This window comes from Phyllostomus discolor, chromosome 2, assembly GCF_004126475.2.
Source record: "Phyllostomus discolor isolate MPI-MPIP mPhyDis1 chromosome 2, mPhyDis1.pri.v3, whole genome shotgun sequence".
NCBI lineage: Eukaryota > Metazoa > Chordata > Mammalia > Chiroptera > Phyllostomidae > Phyllostomus > Phyllostomus discolor.
Genome location: NC_040904.2, coordinates 132,010,357 through 132,028,149, shown reverse-complemented (window position 1 = coordinate 132,028,149; position 17,793 = coordinate 132,010,357). Strand labels below are relative to the sequence as shown.

Below are 17,793 nucleotides of genomic sequence, written 5' to 3'. Positions count from 1 at the left end.
TTACTGATGGGTACCTAGGTTGCTTCCAGCACTTGGATATTGTAAATTGTGCTGCTATGAACAATGGGGTACATAGGTTCTTTTGGATTAACCACCAATTTTTTTTAAATAGAATCTATTTAAGAAATAGAGACTATTTTAGTTACTAGCTGATATACCTTACCTTCTACAACATATTGCCCATTTCTGAAATTTGTATTCATTATTATATTTACTATGCGCACTAACAAAGGACTGTAATGGTAAAACAAGATACTAAGCAACAAGAAAGGATATTCTAGGTTGTTTTCCAAAGTTGGGTAACTACACATCAAATTTCCTCAAAGTAAGACTTACTTTTGTAATGTGTAAGCTTTTACTTATCTGGAATAGAGGGTGGCAAAGATTTTCTGTAAAGGACCAGACAGTAAATACAACTTTTGTGAGCCATATGGTCTCTAATACAACTACTCAGCTCTGCCAGTATAGTGCAAAAACTACCAAAGACGATATTTAAATGACTGGGCATGACTGTTCCAATAAAAATTTATTTTTGAAAATAGGCAACAGGCCATATTTGGCCCACAGGCTATAGTTTACCAACCCTTCACCTAGAAGACCAGATTTTCTCTCCATTTCACTTTTCCAGTAAGGCTTAACTATTGACCCAAGCAAAAAAATTTACTAATAGTGAAGACTGATCTTAGAATGATGTACTTTACAAATAAAGAAAAACTATAGAATCTTTCTCTAGAGATCTCTGGGGGTAAAAAAATCTGACTAAAAAAAGATGATCTCTTCAGAGATGTTTCAAGCCTAGTATATGACTAAGTAGAAATGAATTATTATTTCTTCCTGTAGCAAAACAAAGATTCCAAATAACAGTCAAAGAAGTTTGAAATCCACAGATATTTCTAAGAATGTTCTATATTAGGGCAGGAACACAGTAAGGAAACCAATACACATATTAACACTAATAATTACACATATTAACACTAATAATTAATTCTATATATTGGCTGATGTTCTGTGCTACCACCTAAGATAAAGCTTCATCAGCAAAGTTGGAAGAAATTTATGGTAATAGCAATATAATTCTTAGTGTACAATGATAACCTCATGGACATGAATCAGTCCTCAATACCTCCTTATGTTGCAAGAACATAGGATAAAGAAATAAGCATCTCAAACCCTGATAAAGCCACAACAACTACAAACATGCCCTCTATCACCCTGGCCCCAGCAACTCAGAGGTCTCACTCACACTTGTGCATCAGAAATGAGACTGGGGCAGGTGAGGGTGGGCATGTCTTAAAACAAAGCTGGTGACTGATCTGATATTTAATATAAGCCTGGAACATAATTATACAGAGAAATATAGTAATTATACTATACCTAAGGTCATATGTGACACCCCCTAGATAAAAAAGTCAATTATTTAAAATTTTGCTGAAATAAAAATAAATAGAATACATGCTACCCAGGAGATAAACTTGTCAGGAAAGTTTAACATGAGCTAATCATGGGGAAACAAAGACACTCAGGATGTAGGATACTTTGTAAGACAATTGACCTGGATTCATTTAAAAAAAAAAATCAATATCCTAAAAAATAAAGGTAGGAAAAAATGAATCTAAATTAAGAGAGACTAAAAAGTCCTAACACACCTGTTGATGAGCATTTGTTCAATTCTGGCTCAAAAGAGCTGTAAGGACATTTTGGGGGTGGTAACTGGAGAAATCTGAATATGGACGGTATATTAGATAAAATGGCATCTGTGTTAGATTTCTTGGATGTGATAATATAGTATGGTCACATAAAAGACTTTTTATTTTTAAGAGATATGTACTGAAGTATTCAGAGATGAAATGTCTATCTGCCACTTCCAAACGGCTCAAGGAAAAGTATATATTAATAATGCAGATGTCACATGATATTAAGCAGTGGTAAATCATGATAAAGGGCATTATTCATGTATTAATCTTTTAACTTATCTCTTCATTTTAAATTTTTCAAATTTAAACTTTTGAGTGCACGAGATTCTTTCAAGATAAAAATCTCATTTTGGACCCTTCTTACAAGATACAAACAGATCCTTATCATCCATTCCAGCCTCGTAACTCCTAACATTTCATTACTCTCTTAGTACCAAAGTACGTCACTCAAGCCTTTCCCTAACTAAGCGAATTCTACCAAGAATTAACTCAGGAGTCATTTCCTTCAGGTTGTTTTTCCTGACTTCCCAGGGTATGTTAAGGGCCCTATTTGTTTTCCTTACTAGACTGTAATGTCTTGAGGTTCTAATACAGCCTTGGCATATGGTAGGCTTTCCACACGTGAAACAAACAGGATAGGGAGATGAAGGAATGAATTGTAACATGCCCTCAAGAGCCAGAAATAAGGTGAAATTCCAGAGATAGAGGGAGGGGAAGATGCAAGTGACATTAGCTGACACAAGCACAAGGCCAGGCAATTTACATATACTATTTCATTCAGGTAGGTAGTAGCAGAGTAATGTTTAAAAAACAGATTCCTATCTTTCCACATATGTACATTTATCACCTTGTCTAACATTACAGGCTCAGTTTGTCCTCAGAGCACTTGTCTGTGCTTTGCTCTACATCATGCTGCTTCTGCTTATTAGCTATGGACAAATCATTTAAGCTCCAAGTCAGTTCTCATGGTAAAATGGGGAGATATAGATACATAAAACAGTTCTTGTTCTGCCTGTTTTGCAGAACACTGTCAAAAATAAAAAACCAAAATTACTTAGCAAACCGTGAACCAAAATACAATGAATAAACAGTTTTCCTTAAAAATGCATTGTTTTCTCCCTCAATTCACCCTCTCCTCCCAGCTTCCCAAGGTTCCTCTGTTCCTTAACTGGCTAAAGACCAAATGGCAAAGACAGGTCTCTTGCCCAAATACAAAGATTAACCTTGGGTAAGCACAGCTGACTGTGTGGATGGGTGGGCTTATATCTTTAGTGCCTCCACTATACTGAGAATCCACAACAAAAATCAAGACCCTAATTCACAGTAAGGATGATATTAGTTAAAAGGATTTGGGGGTATTTACCATTTACCAATAAGCTGTGAGGAAATTTGTTATTTTAGCTGGTTAATAGAAAGTATAACATGAAATGTTTCAATAATTAATCAATAGTGTACTTTCCCTACTTCTTTGGAAAACTTAAGATAACAGACAATTTTAAATTAACTTGATTCTACAAATTTAAAAAAGCCTATATAAATATCATAGAACCTTCCCCTATCCACCCCCCAAAAGAAAAAAATCCAAAACAAGGCCAAAGTCTAGGCTAAAAAAGCAAACAACTGGGTATATATTGAGAGCTGTTTTTATAACTTACTTTCCAACTTCAATAAGATACAAGTCAAAATGCTACATTCATTTTTAGCTTTAAAAATACAATTTCTTGGTTCTGTTAGATCAGTTTCAAATCACATGCTTCTGGACACAATGCAATATAAACATGTTTGAAGGCATATACTCAAAAATTTATAGTAGTTTCACAAATTCTAAGCTCCAATTTTATTCCCCATATCAGAGTTAGCATAGAGATAAGCTCACAAATGTCATATATAATCTTTGGTTGCAATTGTTCCACCTGTTATCTAGCCCTCCAAGAAATAAAACAACCACAATGACAACACTTTGAGGTCTCAATCCACTTTACAAAAAGAAAGCTTTATGAAAAGCCTGAACAATGAATTTAACATTAAGGAGAAAATGAGAAACGTTAGGTGTGTGAAGTAGGAAATGTTAATTTCATGCACTTAGGAACACACACTCACACCCCACAGTAGTAGAAGCAGTAGAAGAGGAAAACACTACATGTGTAGGGGTAGAAATATTTGTTACATCATGATGCTGGCTGGCGATGGAGGGTTGCCGCCTTAGAGCCCCCTGAATGGAACTTCCACTCTGGAAAGCATTCACTACATCCATCTGCAAGGAATCAGAGATTGTGACAGCTTGCTCAGCAAGAGAGAGAGAGAACAAGAGAAAGGACCATTCCATCTATCAACATATAAAAAGTAAAGAAAAAAGGCACTTTTTACAGAGCAGATATATAGGCAAGAGTAGTATTTTGTGATGAAGGGGGGGAAAGCTAGGAAAAAAGGAGCTTAGGGCCATATAGACACATTCTTTCATGATCAGTTAAAACTTTCATTCATTCCAGGTAATAAGTTTTGTGGGTTGGAAAGGCTAGAAAGGAGTTAAGGAGTGTGTTCAAACCTCCTCCCCAGGTCCAAAAGCCCTCAGCTGGCTCCCATTTCCATCATCTCTCCTACCTCTCTCCAGGCCCATACCTGCGTCTGGATTCTGTTCAGACCTCTAAACCACAAGATCTGGCCACGCCGCAACTCCCTTTCGGCGTGATCAATCTCTTCCACATCCTCTGCTAATTCCTCCTCAGGTATTTCTTCCTTTTGTGTTCCATGACCAGCTTCTTTTAGGAATTTTAAACGACTAGTAGGAATTGTTGAAATAAGCTACAACACAGGGGAAAGAACCTGAAATGAATCTTATCAAGTACAAGTAAACTGATCAACTTGAGTACAAAGGGTATGAAAAGGTGCAAGTGTAACCAACTATCTTCACCAATGAAGCACTGAGATCCTGTCCACCAGAGGATTTCTTTCTCAGAATAAAAAAACATTCTCTTAGTTACACAAAAGAGTTAAGTTTGAATGGTAAAAAGAAAGTTTTCTTAAATGGAAACAACCTGATTTTCATACTTTATTTACAACATTCACAATAAATTATAATACCATGCTTTGACATATATATGCACTTAAACTCGTATTAATTATATTTAAAATGGCAGGTGTCTTAGTGGATGCAAAAGAAGTTTATATTTCATTGGTGCTATAAGAATTCAGTGAGAAAAAACATACCTACATTACAAAAATCTTCAAAGTTAAACTAAAAAGTGTTTTGTTTATGAAAAGTATTTATTTTTTAAAAGCAACCATTTAAGAATCTGGGTTAACACTGATTGATAAAGACATCAAACAGAAACAGATGCCCCAGAAAACAAGGGATACAAAAACAGAAACAACTATCTATTAGCTTATAAATGTTAACAGCCCTTCCTTAAGGAACTTGAGCTACCAAGGGGAAACAAGTATGCAGTTGGAATCAGAACTGCTTAGAGAATTTCTATCTACCATAATTTCTATCCACCTAATTTCTCAGAGGGAAACAGGCTCAGAGACACAAGAAGGGACTTGCTCATGGAGTTCATGGAGTGACTAAGAACCTCAGTCTTCTGACCACCCAAATCAGTACTTTCTACCATGGCACACTTAAATTCAATAGATGATGTCAACCAAGGATGGTAACTGATGCCTGCTGGGTATGTATCTATAGGATTTCCTCTTCTGAAGTTAGCCAGATTGTGTGTGTTTGTGCACACGTGCTGGGACTCTGTTATTCCCGAGAGAACATTATAAAATAATTAGAATTGCAGTCAAAAAAGAAAGGTAGACCAAGCATGGATCCTACTTAAAAGAAGATCTCTATTAATTAGGTATTCAAAATGAGTAAGAGAAACCTCAGAACCTAGAAATACAATTAAAAAAAGAGGGTGAGATAAAAGGCACATAAAGATTAAGTTCAAGGAAAATCTGGATGTTTGGTTTGACTGACTTGCAGAACAACAAAAAATTAGTTCACACAAGTTACATATCATAATATTATATTAACCTTTATTTATGAAAACATTAGTATAGATTATCATTTTTTAGTAGTGGCCATGGATTTAAAATGAACAATGTCCACACAATTACCAGTTATCTTTTAAAAATAATGTCATGTACCTGCAAGTCAGTCCTATAATAAAGATGAAGTATATCTTTTTTCAGGCTTTTTAATTATATTTTATTTATATATTGTTAAAGCCATTTTATCCAAATAATCGAAAATGTCCTTTTGTGGCTCACTTTTCAAGATACCATTATTTTTTATGGTAACATTCTCTATGTAAACTGAAATTCAAGATTTTTTATATGCTACATTTTGGATTAAACTGTATAAAAAAAGATGTGCTCTTAAGTACACAATATTTTATATTTTTGTAAAAATATTTATTCTAAAAAGGCAGAAATAGGTTATAAAGCACAAGACACAGATATTAGAATTCTAACCAATTACAAATGTATTATCTAATACTGCTATAAAACTTGTTACATGAAACAAGTTAAAAATATGTAAGAAATTTAAATAGCATTTTAGTATACAGGTATGATCATAAAAAACAGCAAGTGACATATAAAAACAAAAACCACATTTTAAAACACCATATTCTTAAATGCCCTTTTTGCCCTAGAATGGCAACTACTCAGAATCAAGTACGGAACTCCTTAAAAAGATACACATTAGAAATAAAAAAAAAAAATTACTTAAGGTTTGAACAAAAAATGTTATTTTTACCTGGCCCCAGAGTAACGTTCCCATTCCTAGGAATATTGACCATAGCCACTGTTCTATTGAAAGTTCTGAACAACTGAAAGGTTTTCCACCAAACTGCACAATGATTATCTGGAGGAATAATCAAGAGTAAATTTATTTAAATGTTTTACATTTTACCATTCACATATTTCAAAAATTACCCAAATTTGTGTCCTCTAAAATTTAAGCTAAACAACCATTATTTCTGATGGTGACATGTATAATATTCACAGCTGAAACTAAGACCTATGAAATAAAGTAAAATCCCTCTGTCCAAAAATGTAAATGTAGGTGTATTTCATGTTTAAATTATGCTTGTTAAAAATTTAAAAATATGATTCTCATGATCAGGAAGATAATTTTATACTTTTTTTCCAGTATAATCTCAAGAAATTACATTCCCCTGTATTTAGTATAATGCTTTGAATAATTTATGCCTTTCCACAAAGATAGCATACTCCTGTGGAAAAGTGGATGTAATATTCAATCTTATCTGTTTTCCTTCTAACTGCTATTCATTCCTTGTTAACAATTAGACTATAGGCCACATGTAAATGAACTAAGAGGAAAAAAAGCAACTTGCAATTCTAGAAATATGTACTAACTCAGGTGGTATACCCTCAGAAATTTGCTCTCCCCGATAAAGAGAAAAGTCCAATGATCTGTATAAATAAAATTCATAGTATGGTACTTACTTTAAAGAAACTATTTTAAAGAAACTAAAGTGGCATATATGGGAATTCTTGTAAACTGACAGGCTGCCAAGTATTGATATTAAAAATAATTATTTTAGTATTAGTTATCAACTCCATTCTTTGTAGCTGGACTTTATTCCAAATTCAAGTGACATGTATGTATCTGTCAATTCCACTGTCTTTAAAGTCAAGGTTATTTGTACACTTGTACAGACAGAGCCCCAACTGTTTTTGTAAGTAGCCTAACCAGTTGATGATAAATGACTGGAATCTTGCTTGGACTTTATAAAGATACCAAGCTAAAATAATTTTCTTTTGTAAAACAAAAAAATGAGCCTAGAAAAAAACATGTGTGTTTTCACTTTTTAAAAAAAATTTAAACATTACCTTATTATTATTTTTTTGGTATAATGAGGGGGTGAAAAGGATATTAAGATGCTGGGGAAACAATGATTAATATGGTTGGTTGTTTTGTTTCATAAGAAATAATAATCTTTTATTTTAGAGTTGGAAGAAATAAAATTTTCTAATTAGTAGTGGAACTTACTTCCAAAAATGTTTCCATATTCTTTAATATACTACTTAAATTAACATGACACTACACAATTGTGTATTTCAGTGTACTGAAGCATTTCCTACCATATGCCCAGGGAACCTAGAATTAGGTGTTATCTTCTCAATTTGTAAGGGGGTGGATTAAACGAAGTTCAAGAGGTTTATTAACTGAAGGATTTCCCAATGTCACTGAATTGTCAATTTAAAAATAAAAAAGAAAAAGTGGCTGAGATTTGAGTGTTTCCTTTCAGACTTTAAGCTCAGAGCTTCATGTGTACTGCCTCTTGTAATTCTTTAATAATTCCATGCCATGACCTAATTAATATTATCATTTTCATTTCACAGATGAAGAAATTGTAGCTTGTTAAGGTCACATAACTACTGAGGCAGCACCTTGATTTGGGCCCAGAGCTGATTTAATCCTATGTTCCTATTCATAAGTACCGTGTTATATGGCTTTAAGAATCTCCAAATAAGGCAGTATTTCCTAAACTTATTGAGACTGTAAGAGCAACTCAAGAGACTAGTGTTTATGGAACATACTTTGAAACCACTGATTCTGTGTCAATTGCTACAAAGTAGAAAAGAAATTAAAAATATTTACATAGGATTATTATGTACTTCATGATCTGTCCAAACAAACAAACAAACAAACAAACAAAAAAACCCCCAAAAGTAAAAATAAGAATCAGCTAGTAAATAAGAGACAGAAATTAACTGAAGTACAATTTAGGTACCTCAGATCTATAATTCGGACTTGGGCTATTTTGTATTAAAAACAAACAAAATGAGATACGTATAAATCAAGGGTCATGTTTTCCTACCCAGCTGACAGTCCACAAAAGTGATACTCAAACTGTTAATCTGTAACAGGAGGATAAGGAACACCCACTAGGGTTCAAATCAATTCCCTATTTGCACAGTACTGCTACTACTACTAAAAACAAAAATTACACAACTACTCATCTGAGATGCACAGTGTGAGGAGTGAAGTTGTTGATTTATATACTGGCCCATCCTTCTTATCTCACTGTGAACTTGTAATAAAGTGGCCGTGGGCCAGTGGCTGGCCCACACTTTGAGTAGCATTGGTGTATTTATAAGGCACTAAAGAATGACACCTCACATTAACTGTTTTAGGTGTGTCAGCCTTTGTCGGGAACTAAGTTGCCAAACAGATTTGCTTGATACAGAAATAGGCAGTTAAATTTCTGTAATCCCCATATTTTAATAACAGATCAAATAAACCTAATTTTGTAGTCAGGAAAAGCTAAAACTTGAGCATGTCATGAGCAATGATTTTTTGTAAATCTAAATAAAACTTTCAGAAACCATATAGCAAATAAGCAATATTCCTCTTAAAATTTATAGAAATTGAAAACATAAATAACTTTTATAGAAATAATGAAGTCAAGGATTTTGGTTTCAGTATCCACAGTATACAAGGTTGAATAAACCATTAAAAAAAAAGCTTACTTTTAATTTGAAATCTTACTGTGTTTACTAACTTCCTGGTGTGATTATGTTCCATTCATAGACCTGTTTTGGTTCCAGATTCTACTATACTATCTTTTACACAGAAGAGTACCGTAGAATACAAGATGATAATAAAAACATAGGTTTAATACATAGTTACATAAAATTACCATATGCAGAGTGATCAATAGTTTTGTTCTTTAAGTGATCTTTATGAACATGGGAAAATTTTCAGTGCTTCCTATTCATTCCCAGTCCCACTCCTCATACCCCTTTCTCCACTCTCTTCTCTGCCTTGTTTTGACAATATTATAAAATGAAAAACTCACATGTCCAGTTCGGATACAGCTATTCAGAATCATTTGGAATTTAAAATATTCATTTCAAAACCTTTTATTATTTAATAAACTCAACTGTAGAAATATAACTGCTATTAATTGCTGGGAGCAATTAAGCAGGCCTAGAAGGTCAACTATAACATTTAGGTTAAATAGCATCAAAATGCTGTTTGATAATGATGTAGAGCGAAACAATTAGAATCAGAGTGTGAGGTATCATAACCACAGAAACCATAGTGCAATTAAAGTAGTATCAGCTTAACATACTCTTCTCATATGCAGAATTCCAAGACAGTGCAATTTTTCGCTTGAGTTATGATATTTAAAACTCTTTTAAAATGTCATCAAAGCAATACACAGAAGTCCCACACATTGTAGTTAAGTAATTTCTGGAAAAAGCCACCTGTTTACCTAATATCTCCCACTTAAAAACCAAATTTTAAATTATCTTTTTTAATTACCCACCTGTACCACAAAAGTGCCTAGAACAATTGTGCAGAAGATGGCATTATTAAAGATTCCTTCAAAAACATTTCTTTCACCATGAATTTTCCGGGCATTTATTTCATTGAAAAGTTGCATCAGCACAAAGGTATTAAAAACAATAGTGTAATGTTCTGAAGGAGGAGCATGCAAAGGAGCATTTCTTCCACTATCAATATCAAAAAACTTTTCTCCTGAAAGAATGAAAAATTATTATTTTGTAATAATTATAAAAATAAACATTTTCAAGAGGTATGCAATAATAAAACCTAGCCAGACCTTTATTTGATCCCAAATGACAGCACAGAAAGAGTTGGCAGGGACATGGGATTACCCAGTTTTCTCTTGTTTTACAGATGAACAAACGAAAGGCCCTCAAACTATGCTGACATACACAATATCACATATCTACATTCGTGGCAGAGTCAGGGCAAGACATCAGGACTCTTTACTTCCCCCCACTCTTTTTCATGTTACCTCCCCAAATTTATTAAGCCTCCACTGAAAAAAAGGAAAAATTAAGGGTAAATGAGGAGTCGAAGACTGAAAAACTTATGTTCTTGAAAAATTTGTAACATTTAAACATCTGAGATACTAGGTTGTAACAGAAACAACTGCAGTTTTATCAGGCACTGAATTCTTACCAGCAAACAAGAGGGTAAAGACTACTACAAGTTGATAGAATGCATGACCCAAAATGTTCTTCATCATCGTGCGTGAGATGAGAGGTTTATTTCTACCATAAGGTTTCCGAAGCAAGAGCGATTCAGTGGGGGGTTCAGTTGCCAGAGCCAGGGAAGCGAGTGTGTCCATTATAAGGTTTACCCACAGCATCTGCACAGCCTTAAGCGGCGAATCCTAGAAAAGACAGGTTTCCTAATAGACATTCACAGCTATTCAGAGACTCAGCAATTTTCAGGAAGCCTTTTGTATTCAAAAACTTAACAGAACTAGATCGCACCTTTATATTAATTAAACTAAAATATTAAGCTTTGGCTTGTTTAAATATTTAAGTACTTTAAAAAGGCATATTATACACATATTTGCTTTAAAATAAACAAGTTTTAATGAACAGATTGTGAACCTACTTGAGTAATACAGGCACCCGTGAAAGCAACAATCACTGCCACAACATTAACGGTGAGCTGGAACTGCAGGAATTTTGAGATGCTATCATAGACATTCCGTCCCCACATAACTGCTTTAACAATGCTTGTGAAGTTGTCATCTGTGAGGATGATGTCGGATGCTTCTTTAGCTACGTCAGTTCCAGCGATGCCCTATTAGGAAAAATTCTGTGAATTATACTAAATGTTCAAAATATAACTTTTAAATATTCAAAAGGATAATAGTCAATTGATCAACAAAAAACTTACCATTATACTAATAACAGACTTTACTGTAAAACAAGTTAATATAGTTATTCTAAGATACCATCTCTCAGAAATTCTCTTAGGAGAAATCAAAAATAAAAAAGGAGGCTTTGAAAATAGTTTAAATTGGGTTTAAAAAAAGAGGAATGGACGTGGGCATCACCTCAGTTCCTTCCAAAAGTCACACAAAAAGATGTTTTAAAATAATAAAAACTCATAAAGACAAAGGTAGTGGGAAAGAAGATACTGCAAGTAAATCTTAAGATGCTAAACAGCAGATAACCAAATACTGAGTAACATTAGTAATACTGAGGCTCCCCAGAAAACCGAATCCTATGCCAACAGGAGGCAACAGCTTTTTTCTGTGCCACAGACCTCTCTACATAAGCTCAGGACTTGGCAGCACCAGGTAGAACAGGCAGTAGGGTCAGGGTGTGAATAAAAACATATTTCTTGACACTGAAGAAATACTTAGAAGGTCCAAACTAAGAACCATGTCCATAAACAGTAGAATGAGATAGATTATTGTTACAGATTAATAAAAAAAGCAAGTGAACTACACTATCTACAACACAGATGAATCTCACAAGCAAAAATGAATAAAGGAAGCTGGACTCAATATATGATTCTTTTGTACAAAGTTCAAAAACAGATGAAATTCATCTTCAGAATACTGGTTATTTTTGCAGAGAGGCAGGACAGTAAGCAGAAGTGAGTGTGATTGAGGTGGCTGGTGTAGAGGTAATATTCTGTTCCTTGCCTTGCACAGACCAGGTCTGTTCATTTGTGATAATCCAGTCAGTTGTGTACTTACCACGCAGGCATTTTTCTGTATGTGTGTTATACATTAATAATAAAATAAAAAGAAAGTAGATCCTCAGAGCCCCTTCCCAAGTCCATGCAGCCAGGCAATTTGTCACTCACTCTGACATGACAAAAGACTGCCAGCTAATTTACCAGAGGCAATATGACAAAGAACTTCCGGACTGAAGGGAACTAAGCACTGTTGAGGACGGGGTACCATACTGAAATTAAAGTGGTTAAGAGTAACTCTGTTTAATAAATATTGAGACTATCATCTTTCTTTCCCTCCTTGTTTCCCAGGATACTAGTATTCAGATTGCTCTCTAGGTAGCAGATTTAAACCTCAAAAAAAAGATCTGATCACCTCAAGAAAATGACCTAAAATAATGTAATGCAAGGTACTGTAAAAAGAGTAATGGCCAATCCAGATCACTTTACAGAGAAGCTTCTGGTGGACAAATCCCAACAATAGGCCCAAAGTTTTCCAGCTTTCCAACTTTACATGAGCAAATAGGCAGAGGTAACCAAGGATCATCTGACATTTTAGGAGAGCACTACCCTGGAAGACAGGCTAAACCAAAAGGAAAGTGGAGAAGGATTCTGCAGACACAAAAGCTCATTAAAAAAAAAAAATCACATCTTTAGAAAGGTAAAAGGTATATCAATAAAATAAGATCAGGATGTTAAAACAAGAACAAAAATTCAGAGATCCAAAACAAGTCTTGGAATTAAATATATGTCTTGCATAAATAAAAAACAAGTTGATAAAATGGCTCTGGAAATAAAGCAGGATGACAAAGGTATGGTAAACAGGAAAAAAGAGACAAGATAATATGTCTAAGAAGTCTAAAAATTGGTGAATATTCCACAAAGAAACACTGGAAAGGAAATAGGATTAGTACAAGAAAATTTCACAAAATTGAAGAAAATGAGTTTTCAAAGTAAAAAGCTGCTCTCATACAAATCATCACAACACTCAGAGAATGGAAAACAAAGTAAAGACTTAATATACTTCCAGAAAGAAAACAAACACCAAGAGGTTGAATTTAAAATAGTATGGAACAACAATGGAGGAACAAATTCAAAATTGTAAGAGAAAACAATTTTCAATCTAGATTTTTATACCGTCAAATTAAAAGTCAAGAGTTGAAGGCAGGATGGAAATTTTAGTCATAAAAGTAATGAAAAAGTTTAACTCTCATAACCTCTTTTCCCAGGAAGCTAATGGAGGAGATAGCTCTACCACATGAGTGAGTAAACTCCAAAAGACTATGGTGTCGAGTCTAGGAAATACAAGATGCAAAGTAAGACAAAGGTAAAGGAAATCCTCAGGAATGGAGAATAACAATACCACTGTGCAGCAGGCTTAGCAAACAGCCAGTCCACACTAAGGCATGTCAGAACTCTGGAAGAGGGATCTCTAAGAAGGTGAAACAGGGGAAAGTGCCAGATGTCTCTGATGCAATGAAAGGAGAATTTGGTGATGAATTAGGTTTAAACCATAGAAAAACTCAGCAAAAGTAAATAAATAAAATGAAAAAGAAAGCAAATAAAAAAGGCAATATACAGAGAACACAAAGAGTTGTACAAGGAAATAAAAGTAATTATACTGATCTACCCAAAATGATGACATAACTCTAACGACAGAATAATGTCAGGCAGTATGTGTGAATGTGCACGGTGGCTAAAGCAGTGTGTGTGCTTGTGTGTGTGTGTGTGTGTGTGCGCATGAAAGTGCTAACTTCTTCTCTCCCTTAATGAAAAGTCAGTAGCAAATGCTTTATATTTAAAAAACAAACAAACAAATAAACAAACACTATAATGATGTCATTTAGATATATGGAGCTAAACAGTTAAAATGGTTTTCTTTTATCAAAAAATGAGCTGGGAGAAATGATACATGGTAGGGGACTTAGGTATTAAATCTTATAGAACTATTTAACTTCTTCAGTGCTATGCATATGTTGTTTTAATAAACACAAAAACAAAGTTCAAATCAACCTTTCTTTCAAATATTCAATGAAGGAACAATTTTAATTTAAAATTTTAGTCTCTAGCTCCCAAACTGAATATTTTACTTTTAATGTGCAATATATATTTAACACATCTACGTTCAAGAGGTTTCCCTGACTCTATTCATTCTCTCGTCTTTTACAAATGCAAATCTCAAAACTCCTGTTTAAATTCCTTCAAAACTTCCAGTTATTAAAATAGTCACAAGGATGTAAACGACAAGAACAGGGAATATAGTCAACAACCTTGTAGTAACTATCTACAAGTCAGATGGGTACTAGGGCTTAAAGGGGGGAATCACTTTGCAAGGTATATAAATGTCTAATCACTATATTGTACACCTGAAACTAATATAATATTTTATGTCAACTATAATTGAAAAATAAACTAAGAAAAACTAGTTCCATAATCAAAAAAGTTTGAGAAACTTTTCACCAAAAAAAGTAAACAGCTTTTTTCATGAGCTTCTCTGAACGGTATGCTAACATGCAGTGTTTCCAAAGCAATTTTACTCCATCAGATAGATGTTTTCTTGGAAAGAACAAATTTCTTATCTTGATATTTAAGGCCCTTACCCGATAGGGCCCCTGTCAATCCTGCTTCACATCCCATTATCCCAGCACTAAACCCTCTTCTGAATATGTTAAAACTACAGCCATGAGCTGTATAAAAATGTTTGGGTCAATGATCAAATATATATGATGGTGGTGTGATGGTGGTCCTCTAAAATTATAATGAAGTTGAAAAATTTCTATCGCCTAGTGACACTGTAGCTGTTGTAACATCATACATGCACATTACTTACATGTTGGTAGTAATGCTGGTATAAATCTGAGGGGCCAGTTGTATAAAGGTGTAACACATACAATTGTGTACAATACACAACACTTGATAATGATAGTGACTATAAATGGTTTATATATATGTTCTATACTAGACTTTCTCTATTTATTTTAGAGCGCATTGTTTCTATTTATAAAAAAAAGTTTGCTATAAAACAGCAAGCCATGTTGCTCCAGCAGCAGCCCCACACATCTCATGTTTACTACATCTCTTGACTACATAATTTTTCTCCCGTGCTGGATTTAATCTGTTGTTTTGGACAGTGACATGCTGTATGAGCTTGTAGCCTAGGAGCAATAGACTGTACCATCTAGGTTTGTGTTGCGTAAGTGCACTCTATGTTTGCACAACGACAAAATGGCCTAACGATACATTATCAGAATGTATCCTTGTCGTTAAGTGGCACATGACTGTTCTTGTTAGTTTACTGAAGGTCTCTTGGTTGTACTTTATGCTCTTCTCCCAGCACCACTACTACTCTTTTGTACTTTGGGGCCATTAGTAAGTAAAGCAAGGGTTACTGGAACATAAGCACTATGATACCAGGACAGTCGATCTGATAACCTAGACAGCTACTAAGTGACTGGCAGGCTGGTAGCACTGGACAAAAGGAAGATTCATGCCCTGGGCAGGATGGAATAGGCAGGTACATGATTTCATCATGTTACTCAGAACAGTGTATAATTAAAACCTTATGAATTGTTTATTTCCAAAATTTTCCTTTTAATATTTCAGGACTGCAGATGACCTGGGTAACTGAAATCACGGAGAGCAAAATCGAAAATAAGTGTGGAATACTGTATAATAATAGAAAAAAGTAATCATATTTTAAATGTACTGTGGAGACTTGCTATCTAAAGAAATTCTAAAGGGAGTGGCTAAATAGGGGGAAATGCCAGCATCATCACTTTTTGCAAGCTAATAATGTACTCACATTAGAGTCCTTCCATAAATCTTATTTTATTGTTGCAAAGTTTACTTTCATGTTGAATTTGCTAAATTCAACATATACAGTAACTCTATGTATACCTAGTTAGGGTTCTAAAATGCTGTTTCTGCCTAAAAAATAAGAGATAAGTTTAGAAAGGACCAATCAATACCAATTTCTTGTTGGTATCTAATAAAAGCCCAAGATAAGTAATTCTGTTTTTCAGCTTTAAAATATGAAACTGAAGAACTGAACAAATACACAATCAAAGTAACATTCAAGCTTGAACAAAAGTGCTTTCAAATCCAAGCCACCAAGCAATTATTCTTTCTCTGTATTTTAAAAATTGAATTTTTTTTTGTGCTACCTTTAAAAAAGAAAGACGTTGATATTATCACGGCTTCTTTAAAAAAATCAAACAAAGCAGCTGCTGTACTGTGTTTTTGTTTACATTACTATATCCACCTGTATTTATTTAAAGTCCTTACTATCTGCCTTAAGCACTTAAGTTTTGGGAAGAAAGTTTTTTTAAAGTTTGAAAATGCATTGTACATATATGCCTTCCTAGTCAGCTGGCCAGAAGAATCCTGCTAGATTCTCAGGAGCAGCAGTGAGTGATCTTATGTTCCTAAAGTGAATGATCCTGTTTGCCTACAGCCAACAAGCCTGTTGAAACGGCACTTAAATATTTAAATATTCCTTATCCCTTCAGCAAGACTTTTCATAAGTCTTCAGAAGCTCACACCAAAGTCCTACTAACTGTAATAAGGTTCAGAAAGAGCAGGGTAGGGACCTTTGGGTTCACAACTAATGGCTGAGAGCACTGTATCCATACACCTTCCTTTTCCCACCTCACTCTCTCACTTGGAAGGCTGCCGCCATGGTGGTGGTTCTGCTAAAGCCCTGTTTTAGTTGCAAAATACCAGGAGGACAAATTATACAAACAAACACTGGTATATAAAAATATTCTCTTATCTGCAACCTTTGGGGCCAGACTATGTTTCAGAATTCAGCCTCTCGGATTTTTAAAAAGATAATGAGATGAGGCACATAACTTCTATCACAGACTCTCCAAGAAGTTGGTAGCACCCCACAAAACATATTAGTATCTCTACAAAGACTGTGAATGTTCACATTAAGTGGGACAAATAACATGCTCACATCAGGTCAGGAGAAGTCTTGCAGACAAATGAGTTTGTTGCAAATTTAGGGAAGAAATTTTAGTTTTCAGAGTTTTGGATTAATATGGACCTATATAGGTTAAAAATACAATAAAACTAAATTAAAATTAAACAGTTAAATTTTCTATGGCACTGAGGTTACAAAGATTCATTTTGACCCTGAAAAACTGGAAGAAATAGATTTAAAAAATAACCACCTAATTTCAATCATTAAACATATGTATTTCATGATATCTATGTTATAGTAAATGTTTCACTAGTACTATAGCTACAGTACCAAAGAACCAGTACAAAAGAATAATGAAATGCTTTAGTTTTCTAGTGCTTTAAATAGTCAAATCTAAACTGAGAACATGGTGAGGGGTAAAGGTAGATTTTTTTTCCTATCAAAAAAGATATATATACATTAACTATAAAATGATGACACTCAGTTACTATTAAGAGACATTTTCAGTTGAGTGGAAAATTACCAATTATTTTTTTACTTTAATACATATAACTGTTCTGAGTTTGTCTTCTACTGAAGGGGATTGTTGCAAGGTTCAAATGAAATGATAAACACATATATTTTACAGAGTACAAGGTAAATGTATGATCTTGTAATTGTTCAAAAGAAGTCACTTTTCCAGTCAGATTTCACTGCATCAA

At 34.1% G+C, this 17,793-nt stretch overlaps 1 protein-coding gene across 5 annotated transcripts in view; it reads right to left on the bottom strand.

Moving 5' to 3' along the window:
- ATP2B1 (ATPase plasma membrane Ca2+ transporting 1) overlaps positions 1-17,793 on the bottom strand; it is a 127,189-nt gene that overhangs the window by 7,022 nt on the left and 102,374 nt on the right. For 2 of the 5 annotated variants that reach the window (XM_028531596.2, XM_036018587.1), the window contains exons 16-21: positions 11,092-11,283; positions 10,648-10,861; positions 9,986-10,197; positions 6,439-6,546; positions 4,314-4,496; positions 3,862-3,948 (exon numbers count right to left, since the gene is read on the bottom strand). In XM_028531596.2, coding sequence (XP_028387397.1) covers positions 3,862-3,948; positions 4,314-4,496; positions 6,439-6,546; positions 9,986-10,197; positions 10,648-10,861; positions 11,092-11,283 — 996 coding nt within the window. Of the gene's footprint in view, positions 1-3,794; positions 3,949-4,313; positions 4,497-6,438; positions 6,547-9,985; positions 10,198-10,647; positions 10,862-11,091; positions 11,284-17,793 lie in introns of all 5 variants that reach the window. The other 3 variants (XM_036018589.1, XM_036018590.1, XM_036018588.1) reach the window with 3 other exon arrangements.